The 18,828-nt window shown below is 44.2% G+C and overlaps 1 protein-coding gene across 1 annotated transcript in view; it reads left to right on the forward strand.

Moving 5' to 3' along the window:
* Positions 1 to 18,828, forward strand: part of SORL1 (sortilin related receptor 1) — a 158,164-nt gene that overhangs the window by 119,198 nt on the left and 20,138 nt on the right. Inside the window, exons 31-40 of the mRNA XM_046637979.1 lie at positions 128 to 283; positions 4,279 to 4,428; positions 8,809 to 8,940; positions 9,955 to 10,081; positions 10,244 to 10,413; positions 12,491 to 12,603; positions 12,832 to 12,936; positions 13,755 to 13,827; positions 16,702 to 16,784; positions 18,004 to 18,100. Of these exons, the coding sequence (XP_046493935.1) occupies positions 128 to 283; positions 4,279 to 4,428; positions 8,809 to 8,940; positions 9,955 to 10,081; positions 10,244 to 10,413; positions 12,491 to 12,603; positions 12,832 to 12,936; positions 13,755 to 13,827; positions 16,702 to 16,784; positions 18,004 to 18,100 (1,206 nt within the window). The remainder of the gene's footprint in view (positions 1 to 127; positions 284 to 4,278; positions 4,429 to 8,808; positions 8,941 to 9,954; positions 10,082 to 10,243; positions 10,414 to 12,490; positions 12,604 to 12,831; positions 12,937 to 13,754; positions 13,828 to 16,701; positions 16,785 to 18,003; positions 18,101 to 18,828) is intronic.

The following is an 18,828-nucleotide window of genomic DNA, read 5'->3' on the forward strand; positions in this document are numbered from 1 at the left end:
TGACACTGACCCCCCTGGGCGGGTGCCGCTCACACTGGGACATCCATCCTAGGTTTGTGACCTATTTTGGTCTGAGATCAAGCTTCTTATAACACTGTGGGTTTTCTTGCTTGTTTTTTTCCTTCAGATTCATATCTTCTTCCCTCCCCTACTCCTGAACCCTCTACATGTCTGCCCAATTACTACCGCTGCAGCAATGGGGCCTGCGTGATGGACAGCTGGGTGTGTGACGGCTACCGAGATTGTGCAGATGGCTCGGATGAGGAAGTCTGCCCCTCCCCTGGTAAGTGCTGGCCCCAGTCCTCTCCCATGGCACCTGCTTTTGTGGAGAGGACCTTATGGAGGTCCACCTGAGGCACTGCATGGCCAAGCCTGGTACCCTGCCCTCTGGGACTCTGTGCTCTGTGGCCAGGCTGCTTCTTACCTCCAGAGTGGGGAGACCCATGGGAACTCAGAACTGGAGTGTCTCATCTTCTAGAACTTCCCTCTCATCTTCCTGCGAGAAAAGGTCAGTCACCCTGCTTTCCACCCTGGCTGCGCTGGGCCACCTTTGCTTTCTTCTTCACAGGAAATTACAATGGGAATTATAGAGGAGGTGTTTGTGTGTGTATTAAACTCTCAGGGGAGAGAGCCCAATTTTCCGGCTTACTAGTTGGTGGCCATCCTACTAAAAGAAGGGTAAGCACTGCCATCTAGTGGCCGAACACAGAGAGGCAGCTGAAGGTCTGTGTAGTAACCCTATTGGTGGAGGCCAGGGTAGACTTGAGACCCCATCTAGTGTGTGCCCTTAACTGCAGGCAGAACAGAGGTAAGGACGCTGTGTCCTTTCGTAAACAGGATTCTGTTTCAAACGCAGTTAGAGTAAGAGAATAGACAGTTGTTTCCCTTGCTTTCCATAATCCTTTTCCTAGCAAACTTCTAGGTCAACAGTCTGATTTTCCTCCTTAAAGACTATTTCCATTCCATCACTTCCCTGTTTAAAATCATCTATGGTTTCCTCTTTTCCAGAAGATAGATCCTGACCCTTGAGTCCTATTCTCAAGGTCCTGTGTGAGCTGACCCCTCCTTGCCTGCCATTGCCTATTACATCCACCAAACGGGGCTCCTCATGCGCTCTGGACACACCTGCTTCTTCTCTGCTTATAATCCTGCAGCAGAGTTTTTGCCTTATCAGAAACCTCTGCCCTCCTCGGGCTTGTCCTCCTACTTTCCCTCTCTGAAGCCCACTGGCCATCAGGGCAGACAGAGGCATGGACTGTGTCGTTAAAAGAGACCTCGATAGGTCATCAGTATTTCTCAAAGTACGGCACAAAGAACACCTGTGATGGGATCACGTGGGGTGTTTATAAAAAACATAGAATCAGAATTCTGGATGGAACCCAGGAGCTCCCTGTATCATTTGTAGGTTCACTAAAGTTTGAGATTCCCGCTTCAAACAAGTAGGGTGTTATTCTCCCTCTCAAGCCCCACCTCCGTAGAGCTTTCGTTGAGTCCTGATGTCCATCTTGTTTCCAGTCTCATTGAACTTACCTATTGTCCTTTTGATTTTTAACATGATCTGCCATATTTTGCTTCCTAGTCATTCTATATGGATCAATCTTTCTTTCCCATGTATGGACCTCATCTTTTGGGATCATGCTGCATCCTGCTTGGAATCCCCCACTGTGGCTACCCCAATAATAGGCAAATAGTCAGTGTCCCATAAATGTGTCTCAAGTTATAAAACATCTTTTATCTCTGCCTTTTTCCCTGAGCCCCACCTATCTATTTAGTAACTTGACTACCCTTCTCTCAAAATTATTTTTTGGTTATTGAAACTCTGAGCAGGGACATTATCAGACTCTTAACAAATCCAATGAGTGGATTCTTGTTTCGATGTTGCGTTCAGCTTTTGTGATTTCTTTTTTATGTGCGTTGTCTGTGCAAATTTAAATTGGCGTTGTCTCTGGCTCTCAGATCTTATTTCTTCACTGCAAAAGTCTCCTAACTGGTTTCTCTGCCTCATGTGTCTCCCCTTTTTGATTTGTCTTCCAAGAAGCCACATGCTGATGCATGAGCATATCCTCCCCCAGTACTGGAACCTTCTGATGGCTCCCATGTTGCCCAAGTGTAATTGCTGTGATGTGCCTTGGCCTAGCTTTCCAGCCTCATTTTTCACCACTCTTCTCCATGCACCTTGTGTTAGCTGCGGTTCTGGGCATTGGAGAGGCCCCTTTGGAAATCCAGTTAAAACTATAGCATATACACAATATCCCGAAGTTAATAATTGCTTTTTTTGTTTGTTAGCTCAGGTTATTTTGTAGCATTTGCTAATGCCTTCCACCTGTCAATAGGCTCTCAGAATACCTTTGCACAAGGTCACCATATCACATGATTTTTCAACTCCAGTGTTTCTCTTGGAGATACCTGTTCCAACTCCTTGGATTTTCCTCTCTAGGCTGATTTTTCTCTAGGCCTACTGCATGCCCCTGACCCTGGGACTTCACTGCCCTCCTCAGAATTCTCTTTGCCATTCTCCTGAGTTAGATTTCCTATCTCTTGGATCTTGTGTCTTGCTTTTCTTGCTTTACTCCCTTGTTTTGGTGGATCACACCCTCCAGGAGCTTTGTCGGGTGAATATGATGAATACAGTGGGCAGGGACGCAGTCATGACAGCCTTCAGCATGCTTGTCTCTGGAGTTTGCTGCTCTGGTTGTGCCCGTTGCCCTCTATACCTGGGGTGCAGGTCACTGCTGGGATGCTGCTCTCCATCATCCTAACGACTCGCTTTACAAACTCTCTCTTACGTTGGAGCTTCTGTTTTCTATATCCCAGGTTTTCTCTTTTTTAGTTTAAAAGTTTTGATCTTTTGTATGTAACCTGGTTTTTCTCTCTGGAAGCTTGTAGAATCTTCCCTTTGGCTCCAGTGTTTTGGAATTTCACCATGATGTGCTTTGATGTGGGTCCCTTTCCATCCAATGTGGTGGACACTGATGGGATCTTTTATTCTGGAAATTTATGTATTTTAGTTTTAGGAATTTTTCTTGAGGTATTCCATGAATGGTACTTTCTCTCTCCTCTCAGAACTCTTGTCATTCTTATTTTGAATCTCCTAATCTGATCCCTTACTTTTTTTTAAAAAAAAAATCTTTCCTTTTTTTTTCTTTTTTTTTTTTTTCCTCTTTCTGGAAGATTTACTCAACTCTGTCTTCCAACTCTTCTACTGAGTTTTTAATTTCTGTTACGGTTTTAATTTTAAGAGCTTTTAAATTTTTAGTACTGTTCCTTTTTTATGGCATCTTCTCCTTTTTTCATGGATAAATATATATTCTTTCTTAGCATATTAAGAATATTTATTTTTGAAGTTTTCTTCTTACAAGGTCGCTACTTCCTCCAGATTTCCCTGTTTGAGGTGAGGCAGTCTGCATGTCATAGGTTTTCCTGGGATAATCCTTGGTTGCTTGCTTGTGTTTAAGGCTGGGGACTGAAACGCTGCTAAGAAATTCTGCACACATGGGTAGGCTTGTCACCTTTGAGTTTCATGGTTAGGCTGTTTGGGGAATTCTTGATCTGGGTTACTTTAGGGTTTGTCTCTGAGGCTGGTCAGTTTCCCTGGGGAAGATTTTTATGATTTCCTTCTTGGAGAATATGGGTTTCACTGCCAGGGTTCTCGAGGAAGAGGAATAGGGTCTGTACAACAATCTGTACGTTCAATCCCCTGTTTTCAGTACGATATTCGTGCTCTCAACTCTGCCTGTCTTAACAACCCTTGTTATTACCCTCTCCATTAACAATCCTCCAGCCTTCTGTTGGGGTGACATACGGGTGATTGTCTCCTGGGGCCAGTAGGGGAAGGGAGGTAGTAAGTCTAGCTGCTTCGTACTCATCTTTCAGTGAGTTCCCTTATTGTAACTTTCCCCTCTTCTCTCCCAGTTAAGAGACAGCATTTTCCAGCTTTTTGAGGATTCTGTGATGTTGATCTTTTTGGTTCTTAGCTTTCCCCCCGACAGCTTAGGATAGAATACAACCTGCTCTGGTCTCTTAGTCACTCACCACTGTCTGGCTGCTTTCCAGCTTCGAAAATTTTATTGCTTTTGTCTCCTTTAGTGGGGTCCTGTGAAAGAGCAAAATTAGATGTCTGCGTCTAGTTAATTTTCCGTCTTTATCCAGAACTCACATTTGTCTTCAGATCCCCATTATAATTCCTAAAGAACTGTCGTCTCCTAATGTATCCAGTTAGTTGCTATTGCTGGCCAGCTCCCTCAATACTAAAAAGTGAATTTTAAAAATCTTTTCCAGCGAATGTCACTCCTGCCTCCACTCCCACCCAGTTTGGGCGATGTGACCGATTTGAGTTCGAGTGCCACCAGCCAAAGAAGTGTATCCCCAACTGGAAGCGCTGTGATGGCCATCAAGATTGCCAGGATGGCCAGGATGAGGCCAACTGTCGTGAGTAGTCAGAGGGAAAGTCACCCCCCGGGGAAGGTTTCTTGAGAGCATGATATCCCATTACTTGTGCTTCATTTCTCATAATAACTTTGTGATTTTCCTATTATGTCCACTTTAAAGATGGAAGATCACCCAGTCAGTAAGAGACTGGGGTATTTATTTAGTTTTTTTTTTTTTTTTTCATTAATGTTGTGTTCTTGTCATCATGCCATGTTGAAAGTTCTTACAGGGTGGAATACTCCAAAATAACACAGAGAAACTACGAAGGAATTAGTGTAAACTTCTACACTTACATTAAAAGAATGAACAAGAAATGGACTTTTGGGACATTAAAGTAACAGGGCAGATTGAACCCACCTTACCAAAATAATAATGAGAACATCTGAGCCAAATAAGTAACCACAGCATAAGGTGAACATTGAAAACAGTTAACAAAGAGGAAATGGAGTAGGACTTTCCTCCTAGGTGAGGTGAATTCATTAACAGGTGTTCTTTAACTAAGTTTCTTGAGCCTGTTTCAAATCTGCCTTATTCATAAGGATGTTGCTTAGTTAAGGGTCTTAAAATCAAGATCTGCTCTAGCTACAATTTTTCTCAATCCATCGATCTGATAACCCTCTCAAAAAAGGAAATGAGATTAGTGTGGCATGATCCTTCTTAGAGAAGCTGGCCCCTGAAGGTCACTGTATTCTGTTCTAAGTGCCCATTAATCATCTGTTTAATAATTAATTTACGAATTTTTGGAGATTAATGACAACCTTTTCGTAGTTTCTAAAACTTATGTTTTCCTGCTTGTAAAATATTGAGACATATTTCATAAAGAAACCTCAAAAATCCTCTAGCTTCACTACTCACCTGTTGTTTATTAGATTTTAGCACATTCTTACCATGTGGAATAATTCTTTGGTGGGAATCTTGGTCTTTTCCATAATAATCCCCTTCTGAGCAGAGTTCCTCCCTGACCAGCTATGTAAAATGGTGCCGCCCCTTTTGCCCCCCATCACTCTCTTTATGTTTCTTTGCAGTTCTTATCACTATCGAAAATAACATATTTGTTTGTTTACTTGTTTACTGTTTCTCTCAATAGCAGGTAATCCCTAAGAGGGTAGGTCCTTTGTCTGTTTTACACATCATGATATTCTTAGCATCTGGAACAGTACCTGACTTCTTGATAGGACCTCCATAACTGTTCGTTGATTGGTTGGATGGGTGGATGGATGGATAGATGCATGGATGCATGGATGCATGGGTGGATGGATGGATGGGTGGATGGATGAATAGGTGGATAGATAGATGCATGGATGGATGAGTGGATGGATGAGTGGATGGATGAATTCCATCTTGGGCTTCTGAGACTGTGACACTGGTGGTTCTCAAAGCTTTTCTAAATACTCTAATGCCCCTTTATCTATAACTGAGCTCCTCCTTCCAAACTCTCCAAAGCAAATCAATTTGAGCTCAGTATACAAAAGAGTTCTCTCATACAATGATTTTCCTGGAGACGGGGGATTATAGTTTGTAAAAAGCTTCACAAGTGCTTTTGATATTTCTCTTCTCCCATTGATAATTACTATAAAAGGACAGAGTTCTTTTTTTTTTCTTTTTTGTGAGGAAGATTGTCGCTGAGCTAACATCTGTACCAATCTTCCTCTATTTTATGTGGGATGCTGCCACAGTGTGGCTTGATGAGCAGTGCTAGATATGTACCTGGGGATCTGAAGCTGTGAACCCTGGGCTGCCGAAGCGGAGCGTGTGAACTTAACCACTAAACCACCACTGGGCCAGCCCCAAGAGCTTTTTATTTTTTTTGAGGAAGATTAGCCTTGAACTAACATCTGCCACCAATCTTCCTCTTTTTTGCTGTGGAAGATCAGCTATTAGCTAACATCCATGCCCACTTTCTTCTATTTTACATGTGGGATGCCTACCACAGCATTGCTTGATAAGTGATGCATATGTCCGTGTCCAGGACCTGAACTGGCAAACCCTGGGCCACTGAAGCAGAGCACACAAACTTAACCTCTACACCACCAGGCCGGCCCAAGAGCTCTTTTTTTTTTTCTTAAAGATTTTATTTTTTCCCTTTTTCTCCCCAAAGCCCCCCGCTGTTACATAGTTGTATATTCTTCGTGGTGGGTCCTTCTAGTTGTGGCATGTGGGACGCTGCCTCAGCGTGGTTTGATGAGCAGTGCCATGTCCGCGCCCAGGATTCGAACCAACGAAACACTGGGCCGCCTGCAGCGGAGCGCGCGAACTTAACCACTCGGCCGCAGGGCCAGCCCCAAGAGCTCTTTTTTTTAAAATATATTGAACTGAAGTCTGTGCCTCCATCCCTGAGACTCATGCAAACAAGTCTTAATTCTCTTTTACATGAAAACCCATCAGTTAAGGACAGTTGTTACAGCATTTCACCCCCACCTCCAACCCCTGTATCTGTTCATCTCCAGGAAAAGGATCTCCCGGGATCCTTTATGCACTCCTCTTGACCATCTTGGTTGCTGTCATGTAAACATTATCCAGTTGTATCTAGCCACTTCTCAAAGTGTGGTTGTCAGAAATGGATGCAATGCTTCAGATAGAAAACAGGATTACCTGTTCTTGTTCTAGAACAGAAGTTCTCAATCCTGGCCGATTCTGATGAATCACTGTGGAGCTTGTAAATATTGCACGTGTTCAGCTCCCTGTTTCTGCTTCAGTGGGTTTGGGACAGGTCCTGGGAATCAGTGTTTTAGAAGTCCCCCAGAAGACTGTTCAGAATCAGTGTTGTAGGTTCTTTATTCTGAGATTACTACAATGGCCTAGTGGTTTCTTCAGTAATTTCTTTTGGTATTGACATAGTCATTGTATGGAATATTGTGTGTTTATTTGCGTAGGATGGGGAGCAAGAGCTAGGAGGGGTTTCCTGAATCTCAATGGAGAAATTTTAGTTTGAAATCAGGGTGGAATTCCCAATAAAAGATCTGGGCAAATACAGAGGCTCAAGTATATGTTGGTTTTTGGTTTTCTATGGTGCTGTAACAAATTACCACAAACTTGTGTCTTAAAACAGCACACATTTATTATTTTACAGTTCTGTAGGTCAGAAATTGGACATAGGTCTCAGTGGCTAAAACCAAGATGTGGGCAGAGCTGGTTCCTCTGGAGGTTCCAGGGCAGAATCTCTTTCCTTGCTTTTCCAGCTTCTAGAGGCCCCCTTCCTCCATTTTCAAAGCCAGCAACACTCCATCTCTCTGATCCTCCTTCTGTCTTCACATCTCCTCCTCTGACCACAGCCAGTAAAGGGTCTCTGCTTTTAAGGGCCGTGTGATTGCATTGGGTCCATCTGGGTGATCTAGGCTAACCTCTCTACCTCAAGATCTTTAACTTAATCATATTTGCAAAGTCCCTTTTGTCATATAAGGTGACATTTAACATGTTCCAGGAGTTAGGATGTGAACCTCTTTGACTTGGAGGAGGAAGATTAATTTTAGACCCTCCTCACTGGTGGGGTGGGTTCTGATGTAGTCCTTCCAGTCCAGATTGGGCAGGCACATGTGAGTCTGTATAATGAAGGCCTGACGTACCTGATCCAGGTACGTCCAAGACTGCTGGTCCAAGACAGCAGATCTGGTTTCTATAGCCATGGCCTTCTTTCATTTTTCTAGAATCATTGGCAATTATATTGTCACCGCTTGCTTTTTAGAACCTGTCACACAGTTATAACTCTACTTTCAGAACCAGGGAGAACATCAAATTATGGTGTGTAGCCATAGCATTGCATAACTCTTAATTTACCACTGCTCTTTATTTGTGTTGTCTCATTTTCTGGTAAGATACTTTAAAACCTATACAATTAAAGTACTGCATAAAGTGGACATGCCTCTTAATATTGTGATTCACGTCATTATTATTAGTATTACTCAAACTGGAAATCAGAATATTATTCTAGACTGCACACTAATATAGTAACAGAATAATTAGTCATACTGTAGAGAAATAGCTACAATTTGTTGACGCCAATTATCAGCCAGGCACTATTCCAGGTGCCTGACCTCACTGGATCCTTGTAGACATGATAGTGATGGAATTGTCACCTTAGTTTTATATAGGGGGGCTGAACTTGGGCTCTGTTCAGCAGCTTGCTCAAGCTCACACGGTGCCAGGATTTCAACCCTGGTTGGTTTGACTCCAAAGCTCACTCTTCCTGAAGGCAGATTCCAGTGGTTAACGTCAAATCGGGAGGTCTCACTGTGCCAGAGGGATGCTCCTCACTCCAGAGGCATGTTGTGAAGGAGAAACTGATTAATTCAAAGACTTTGAACCATGTTTCCTGAAAATGATAAACCCGTGGTACGACACGGCCCCTCCTCCATGCGTTCAAGAAGGTTCTTTGTGTTTCAGCCACACACAGCACCTTGACCTGTATGAGCAGCGAGTTCAAGTGTGAGGATGGTGAGGCCTGCATCGTGCTCTCTGAGCGCTGCGATGGCTTCCTGGACTGCTCTGACGAGAGTGACGAGAAGGCCTGCAGCGGTGAGTGCCTGGCTGTGGGGGCTGGGCTGCTCCCGGTTACCCCAGGGCTTCCCCTCCCCGTCCTGTGTGGGCTCACCCTCCTCCTCCTGTGTGGACCTCGAGTCCTTTGAATTTTTCCTCAGTCTGGAATTGGAACAGATTTTTGCTCAGTTTTGGAGCACCAAATGAGCTGAGGCTTGTCCCTCCTTTGGTAGAGCTTCCAGCTAACCTCACTGGGGAAATGCTCATCTTAGATTTGTTTTCAGTGGACTTCCCACTTCATGTTGATGCACCATTGCTCCCATGGAGCCTCAGGCTTTGTGGTGGGCTTGGCTCAGTTCTTCTGTCTGGAATGCATTTAGTAATGGTCTTAGTCCTTTGGAGCTGCTATAACAGAATACCACAGACTGGGTGGCTTATAAACAATAGAAACTTATTTCTCACAGTTCTGGAGACTGGAAAGTCCAAGATCAAAGTGCCAGCCAGTTCAGTGTCTGATGAGGGCCTGCTTCTTGGTTCAGACATCCATCTTTGTGTCCTCACAGTGGAAGGGGTGAGGGAGCTCTCTTGGGGTCTCTTTTATGAGGATACTGACCTCATTCATGAGGGCTCCGTCCTTACAGCCTACTCGCCTTCTAGGGGCCCCACTTCCTAATACCATCACATTGGGGGTTAGGTTTCAGCATATGAATTTGGGGGAACACAAATAGTCAATCTGTGGCAGTAACAGATCCTGCTGTGACCTTGTCCTTGGACTTGTAGCATTCTCTGTTGAGAAACAGGCTTAATGTCACTGCACACAGGAGGGAGGTGAACCACAAGGACAAATAGCATGACTGGAAATTTAGGAGACCTTAGGAAAGGTTGCATAGGAAGGTTCAACTCTATTTTCTGGGATGTCTTTTAAGATGACTGTGGCTTGACAATCTAGAGCATGGTAGGTCTGCCTATAATTAAGGGACGTCTTGGGTCCTCTGAAATTCAACGATTTGTAAGATATCACTTTCTTTTCCTTTTCCCCCTTTATCTCTCTAGATGAGTTAACTGTTTACAAAGTACAGAATCTTCAGTGGACAGCTGACTTCTCTGGGGATGTAACTCTGACCTGGACGCGGCCCAAAAAAATGCCTTCTGCTTCTTGTGTCTACAACGTCTACTACAGGTGGGTCCCCTCTTTTCCACGGGAGAAGAAAATGATGTCCTCCTTGCCACTGGATGTTCTGTAAACTTGTGCTGTGCACGGAGTGGCTCTTTATTAACCAGTCAGACATCTCAGCCACCCCATGCTGCTTTGATGTGACAAAGTCTTTATTCTCTTGGCCAGGGTGGTTGGAGAGAGCATGTGGAAGACTCTGGAGACCCACAGCAATAAAACAAACATGATATTAAAAGTCTTGAAGCCGGATACCACATATCAGGTTAAAGTGCAGGTCCAATGTCTGAGCAAGGTGCACAATTCCAATGACTTCGTGACTCTGAGGACTCCGGAAGGATGTAAGTGTTATAGTTTATTTTTATGGCATGTACGAGACCTTATGTGGAATTTTCAGAGTTTCCCAGGGATGCTCCGGATGTGGGAACATGGCACATGAATATTCATATGTGCCATACTCACATGTACAGATGATTGTGGCCAAGTTTTATCATCCTGCCTTAGTTGTTGAACATGTATTCTCATTATGTCACTTACTGTTCTTGTACCTTAACAAGTTAATTTCAGATTCTGTCCACCATTCCCCTCTTTTATATTTCTTGTCTAGTTTCTGCCTCTACCTTCCTTCTCTAGGTATTTCCCAGTACTTGGTACGTAGGAGCTCATCATGGTTAAAATTTGAGGCAGGTCAGAAAAGTATTGTGGCTAAGTTTTGAAGAAATTTACCAAAACTTATATGTATCCGGGAGAGTTCCCTGCTTCCTCTCCCCTTCAGAGCAGTTGACATTGGGCACCTATGTGCTTATGCCAAGGTTGGTTTGTTCCCAAGGTTTTGTGAACTCCTCTTTGCAGCTACCGCATCAGAACCTCTGTGTTGTGACTTTGTTAAATTAACGTTTGTTGAGTAGAGCCCTGGTGTTGAATGGTCAATGAAAGCCCACAGTGGAAATGGAAATAGAGAAGTTTAGAACTCCCATGTCCTGGAGGAGGTACACGCATGCCTAGGAGGGCCCTATAGGGAGGTCCAGGTAGGATGCAGGCAGAGAGAGAAGCAGGACCTGGGGCACATGCCTCTGTTAGGAACTTAGATTTTCTTGAGACTCTGTGTGCTGTTATGTAGGGCCCTTGCATGAGGAACTAATGTCAGTTTAAGGCCCCTGTAGGCCGCTTGGCCAAACAAAATGGATGCTGAGGCAGCAATACCATGCTAAACTCTTGACACTCTGGAACTATCTTTGAAATATCCCATTCATTGATTTTCTTGCACACATATTAGCTGAGCACCTACTATTGCTCAGAGATAATGTTAGACATTGGAGATAGAGAGATGGATAAGACACAGTTCCTGCCCCTGAAGGACTTGCAGGTCACTGATTGTTGACGACCAGTCATTGTATTATTTGCTCGGGCTGCCATAGTACTGCAGACCAGGTGGCTTCAACAACAGGAATTTATTGTCTCACAGTTCTGGAGGCTGGAAGTCTGAGATCAAGGTGTTGGCAGGGTTCTTTCTTCTGAGGCCTCTGTCCTTGGCTCGTAAGATGGCCGTCTTCTCCATGTGTCTTCACATGGTCTTCCCTCTGTGTGTTTCTGTGTCCTAATTTCATCTTCTTATAAGAACACCACTTATGTTGGGTTAGGCCCCACTCCAATGACCTCATTTTAACTTAATTGCCTCTTTAAAGACCCTGTCTCCAAATCCAGTCACATTCTGAGGTACTGGGAGTTAAGATTTCAGCATGAATGGGGGGAGAGGGGTGGGGAAGCGGTGTGACAAAATTCAACCCTATCACATTCATCTTCTGTGGATTATCAACATGGATGAACACCCTGGAGTCAAAATGAAGCTAGACTTAAAAGTATTATAACTAGTTTTCGTGTGTGACTTCTAACCTGGCACTGAAGGTAGTCACAAAAGAAAAGATCTAGAAGTGTCTTGAATATGGGAGCACTAAAGTCATTTAAGGGTCTGGTTTGAAGGTGATCCCATTCTGTCAATAAAGAAGTTCTGTGATGTTGGAGACTAAGTCTTACTCCTTGGTAGTCATGCCCACAGTCCTGTTTTGTTGTATAAGTTGAGGCAGCAGGCAGTGTCCCTGACAAGTAAGATCTCAGCATTGAAGTCCCAGGGCCAGTGGAGACGCAGCCTGCCCAAGTGATTCCCCCCTGCAGCCCTTGGGAGCCACAAACCTGCATCAGACCCCACTAAGCCGTGATCTGATGTGTAGACGGCGCACCTTGCATTCTGGAAGAGAGAAAGGTTTTTTTGTCAGTGTGAAGACCAAGCTAACGGCCTTTTCTAATAGATGGGTCCCAATCCTGGCCCTCGATTCTCTCTTATCCTTATTTTAAGCTCAGAAATTCCTCCAGTTGACTAGTAGGCAGATGGGTTTTAACCTCGAGTTAACTCCTTTCTAGTGCCAGATGCCCCTCAGAATCTCCAGCTGTCACTGCACAGGGAAGTGGAAGGTGTGATTGTGGGCCAATGGACTCCTCCCGCTCACACCCATGGCCTCATCCGAGAGTACATTGTAAGTATCTTCCTGGAGTTGGCCATGTGTGTTGGGGTGCGTAGGAGATTTCTGGGTCTGTTAGAGCAGAAGTGTGTTCCGTATGACGAGGACTTGATTTGGGATGATCCATCTGTTAGAACGTTTTGCACCTCCTTTTGCCCTTTCTCCTCTGGCCTCCGTATAATGTATTAGGGTGCCTTAGACCTTTGGATACCTTTTACTAATATTTTTTTCTTCTCACTTTAGGTAGAATACAGCAGGAGTGGTTCCAAGATGTGGGCCTCCCAGAGGGCTGCTAGTAACTTTACAGAAATAAAGAACTTACTGGTCAGCGCTCAATACACTGTCCGAGTGAGTATTGTTTATTAGCACCATTCCAGCCTTCAGGGCGATCTTAGACCATATGGAGATGGTTGCTGTTTCCCGAGAACCCATGCTTACCTTTAATGAGATGCTTATTAGTAATCTGATAAATATGCAACCCCTTGCCCTGGGTGGGTCATCATTTCTTTCAATCTCTTTCACCATTGCCACAAGGAACTTGGAATCAGACTTCCCTCAGATAACCGAGAATTCCTGCTAACGCAGCTTTACCTGCCTCGAACCCAGAAATTCTGCTAGCGTTCCAGCTCCTGCACTTGTGCAGCCACCTCATTTCTGCTTATCTGGAGCTGCAGAGTGATGTGAACTCTGATAAGTGGCATTTATAAACTGAAATTGTGTGGTTCTTCTGAAAGATATTATTTCTTTAGCAGAAAGAAGATAGATTTTGTGCAAAATGTTTGTTGAGACCATTAAGTGCATACACAGACTCCCTTATGCTGATAATTTCCTCAGTACCCTTTTGCATATATGTGTGTAGTTTGTGTGTGTATATGTGGTCACACAAACACACACTCTCACACCCCGCCCTTTAGAAGAACCTTGACATCCATCAATCAGTAGAAATTTCATAATCTCAGCACTGTCACAATTCCCTTTCCTTGCATTCCCTCCCCTGTCTCTTTTGCCCTCTTATCTCATTGCTGGGGCCTCTGAATATCTGGATCCCTCTGTATATAATTTTTTCCACCCTCGTTTCCAAAGTCTCACCCCTTTAGCTCATTGAGAATTCTCGCTTTATGATATATTGCCTTTATTTCATACTAATTCACACTCTGATTTGAAAGGTGGCTGCCGTGACTAGTCGTGGAATAGGAAACTGGAGCGATTCTAAATCCATTACCACCATAAAAGGAAAAGGTAAATGATTCCAGCATTTGCAGATTGAGAGAAGATAGAAACCCTTGGGAAATAACGTTTAGTCTGACTGGAAAGTGGGGAAGCATAGATTAGAAAACTTCACACAACCGCCTACCCCCAACACGTGCACATTTCTGGGTGTCTCCCTAGTGCTGTAGATACAGACGGTTTTGGGGTGACTGTTGAATACATTCCGCCTCCTGGAATTGAGCGTTTCTTAAAATGCAGGTAGCCAAAGGGCTTTCCAAAGGCCATCGTGCTTGGCCCTTCGGGATCATGCACACTATCCAAAATAGAAGGAGTCTCTCCTTATTAAAAATAAAGATGATTTTGTACATGTTCATTTATGGTGTTTTTAAAAGAGTACCACCTGATGCTTGTTACTTCTCCCAGCAGCACCAGTAGATGATGTGTAGGTGGTGTTTTCTAGCACGGGGGCTGGTATTAGTAGTGGCTGATTGCCTGCCAAGGACTGAGCCGTCTGGATTGCTCGCTGCCTTGCATACATCAGCTCATCTCATTGAACCCTTAGAACAGCTATAAGAGCAGATAAGGAACTAGAAAGAGATTATGTCACTTGCCACACACTCAGTAAGTGGCAGAGCTGGTATTGGAACCTGATCCACCTCACCCTGAACTCTATGCCCTTGACCCCTGTGCTTAGACTGCTTCCCCCTAGGCTGACTCACGGGCAGCCCCCTGGGTCGCCCTGCTTTCTGGGTGGCTCGCTCATCCTCTTGCATGTGTGCCTCATAATGGCAGAGATCTGGTCTGGTTTCCTCCACTCTAGCACTGGCATCAAGTAGGAACCAATGAAATAGCTGATGAATGAGTGAATTGAAGCAGTTAAATGAAGGCCTCCGCTCGCTTTGGGAGACAGACCACAACCCCTCTGTTGAGTGGTTTTCCTGATCTTAGCCTTGGCACTTGGGGCTTTCGTTTCTGGACTTGGAGGTGTTAGAGCCAGAAGTGTTACATGGAATGTGACAGGAGATTTGACTTCAACCTGAGCCTGTGAGAAGGAGGCTCTGGGTCGTGGAGAGTCACTCTGGTTGCCTTTAAAATTGAGGGTGATGAGATCAGGGCAGGAGGCAGCCAGACTTAGTGAAGCCGGCCAGTCTTTGGAGCAGGGTGCCACTGGGTATTGGAAAAAGTGTGCCGAATTCATACTACCTTAGAGTTTTTATTGTATCATTTCCCTCTAGAAAATCAGAGTCAGAATACACTGATGGTACATACTGAAACGAAGGGACTTTGGATGGTCAACAAAAAACATGTACCTTGAATTCCATAGGCACAAGTCACACCTGCATTTGAAAATCTCAGTGGGTGGTTACTTCACTCAAACTTCTTTTATACGATTTTGGTGAATCTCAGCTCCTTGCATGGGTTTTGGTTAGGGTATGTACAGAGGGCAACCGGGTGCCGAGTCAGCAAGTATTTGTTTGAAATATTCATGACCTTGGATCATAATAACATAAGCAGACGAAGGACGAAAGCAGCAGTGGCGTCAGCCAGAAGCATCAAATTAATTAGTGAGTGTAGTGGGTTGATAACAACAAGGAGCAAAGCCACTGTTTGTCAAGTACTTCTTGTGTTCTAAGCACCATGCTTATTGTTCTACAGAAATTGATCTCTTTTAATCCTTATCAATCCTGTAAGCATCCTTAGGCTCATTCTGTAGCCAAGGAAATTGGATTTTGGAGAGGATTGTGACCTGTCCCCAGTCGCATGATTATAATTCAGGTCGGCTTTACAGCAGTACTCGCGCCGTTTGGCTCTGAGTTGGCTGCCTGAAACCCCGAGTGTCCTTTCTTCTTCTAGTTACTGCGTTTTCCTCAAGCCCATTTTTATGTGGTTGATCATCTGGAGGGACTCCTCCAGATTTTCCTACATCTCTTGTCGTCAGATCTTGTCCTCTCCTTTGAGTCTCTCTTCCTTTGCCTCCATAAGAGGTGCATGTGCTGAGAGTCTAATATATAAGTTGTCATTTAAATATTATCTTCTGATAGTATTTACCCCATGGATCCCTTTTAGATTACGCCTGGTGAGCACCGTCAGCTCTCTTGTGGGCAGACCTTCAAGATGTCAAGCACGATGCTCATCTCTTGAACTCGAGGGGTCTTTTGTCTCAGCTCCTCTCTCCTTGACCCCTCAGTGTTCAGCTTGAGCTCTGGCCTTTTTGAGAATGCCCATGGCCTTACCGGTTCTTTAATCCATCAGGGGTGGGACTTTATTGCAAAGGAAGAGAAAGGGAATATTAGCTCCGTGCTAGGCACTTTACATACCTGATTTGAGTGAATTTGCCCACTTCCGTGAAGTGTAGATAGCATCTCCAGGCTTAATGAGGATCAGTAACTTGCCCCAGGTTACCCAGTTCTTACGAGTCTGAACAGGAATTTGAACTCGAGTTTGCCAGACTCCAGAGGCCACGTCCTTTCCATGTTGCCACACGTACATTTACAATTTATGACTTACGATTTGTCTTGTTGTCAACCTTCAAAAAGGACTTGAGGCTGCTGGGACTTTGTTGGTGCCAGTAAAGGTGGCACTCCCTGGGATCCAGCATGGTTCAGAAGCAGGCTAAAGCTGGGCTGTTTGGGGCATTTGCATCATGGAATTTTTCTGCCCAGCCTAACTGCCAGGGTAGCTGAGAGAGCCAAGATAGTTATGTGTTCACCAGGCAACTCTGGACCCAACCTCAGCTTCAGGACAGCAGTGGTCAAAGAGACGGACAAGTGAAAACAGCCCAAGAAATGCCCTTTCTTCCCCAACTGAAAGAGCACTTTGTGTGTGGAGTTGAAAACTGTTAAGTCCTGCCTTCCTCACTTTTCATCACGAGGTTTCTCTTTTTGACTTCCTTTTTGTTTCCAGTGATCCCACCACCAGATATCCACATTGACAGCTATAGTGAGAATTCTCTAAGCTTTACCCTGTCCATGGATAATGACATCAAGGTAATGTTGAAATTTCAAACTAGCAGTCGGGTGGGGTGTTAACTTTGTAAGGGAACTCATACAACAGAGTACAGTAAGATTAAGAAAAACGAATGACTTGATCCAGTGAAGCCAAAATACCGCAACTGGGTTGGTCCCTCCCTCCACAAAGAACAACTTGAGTCTTCACATGTAATTATTCTGCCTCAGCCTGGTGCCTTTTTTTTTAACCATATAATTAAATGGTTCACAGCTACAGTGCAAATAAAGAGTTGGTGTTAACAGAATATGTATGCCCTGTAATTTTCAGCTTTATTGGATTTCCTGGTGCTGAGCGCTAATGCAGAGGTTCCCACACTGGAAGGGAGTCTTGTAAGAGTCAGATACCTTGGAAACATATCCACTTATACCTACCCAATATCCTCCTCTTCCAGCACCACCGGCCTCTCCACTTGGCCCATCTGCATAGCCAACTTCACCGTAGTTCCCTGTGTCCCTGTGGTTTCTCAAGTTGGGATCCACCTTCCATAGTGTTCTTCTTGTTTTTCTCCTCATATTCCTCCCTGTCTGTGAAGTTGTGGCAGGACAAACAGCCTTCAGAGTCCTGGTGCCATTTACTGAACTACAATTTGATGTCATGCCCTTGGCTTTAGAAACAGTTGATGCAAGAAATGGCCGTATGTCATCCTTGTCTATATAATCTTTTGTCTTGAAAACATTATTTTTTTTATTGTCCCGTATTTAAAGATCTATAGATCAAATCCTTCTGTGAGCTCAGGACTTGGTAAAGGTAGTCTTTCTTGATGCATGGATATATTTGCTCCTGTTAGACAGTGAGATCTAACCAAGCCCCCTTTGTATTGACCTCATGGCCTTCACTGCAAGGACCACTTGAGCTAAGATTTATCGTTAATTACCATAACCTAATTATCTTTTCAATTTTTCCTCTTTCAGCCTTTGTTAATTGGTTCTTGTCCTTTTATTCTGCATTGATTTTTTGTTTGTTTCTTTGAATCTGTATTTTGTATTATAAATGGTCTCACATTTATTTTTAGAAGTAGGTGGAGTATAAATATTCAATGAAAGTACAATTGGAACTAGTTTAAAGATCAAAAGAAACAATCCGTCTGTTGTAAGAAATGAGATACCCAAGGAAACAACAGAAAAGGGGTGCCTTTTGTGTTTGGTGTGCTCTGTGACTGTGTACTGTTCATGTAACATATTTCCTGGTTCTTGGCAGGTGAATGGCTATGTTGTGAACCTTTTCTGGGCATTTGACAGCCACAAACAGGAGAAGAGAACGTTGAACTTCCAAGGGAGCATGTTGTCACACAAAGGTAACACCTTGGAGCTAGGCAGTGTGTGAGCAGGAAGGAATGAGGCTGGATCCATGCTGTCCTAGCAGTAGAGCTTGTGTGGGGTGCCTGGGAGAGGTGGGGGGTCTTCTCCAACTGCCATTCTCGCTGGGCAGAATGAGGACACTGTAAATGACTCCTGAGCCCACGCGAGGGATCTGCTTGGTGGTTCCTCTAGCCCCTTCTAACCTGATGGCTCTTAATGGAAGTTGGAGGCTTAAAAGGAGGAAAGACTGGGAGGAAGCCAGATTAACCCTCTACAGATGATTTTTGAGTTCCAAAAGAAAGAGTTCCTAGATTTAGTTACCCGTCTCTCTTTTCTGGCCTGGTTTGCTCCTCCTTTGCAGGTGTGAGGTGGACAGGGCCTGGTGCGTAATTGGTGTTTAATGAATATTTGTTGAAAGAAGGGACAAACAGACTGAGTGAAGGAAGGAAGTGGTCCAGTCTCTCTTATATCTGGGCAAATAGTGAGTCTCGAATGAAAATTCTCATATCTGAAAATGGGCTAAAGGATGGATTATCATTTATTTCCAAGACAAAACCTTCAATGGCAAAGGCTGTCTATGAATGTTGAGAATGACACAGGAGCTCCTTCCTTTCCTCTTGTGGCCTGTCTGCAAAGTACTTTCAATCATATTTCTATTCCTAACAGGTATTATATTATTGTCTTTTTTTCCGGAAGCCGAATGTTGCCCAAGGAAGTTGGCCAA

The sequence above is a fragment of the Equus quagga genome, chromosome 14 (genome assembly GCF_021613505.1).
Source record: "Equus quagga isolate Etosha38 chromosome 14, UCLA_HA_Equagga_1.0, whole genome shotgun sequence".
NCBI lineage: Eukaryota > Metazoa > Chordata > Mammalia > Perissodactyla > Equidae > Equus > Equus quagga.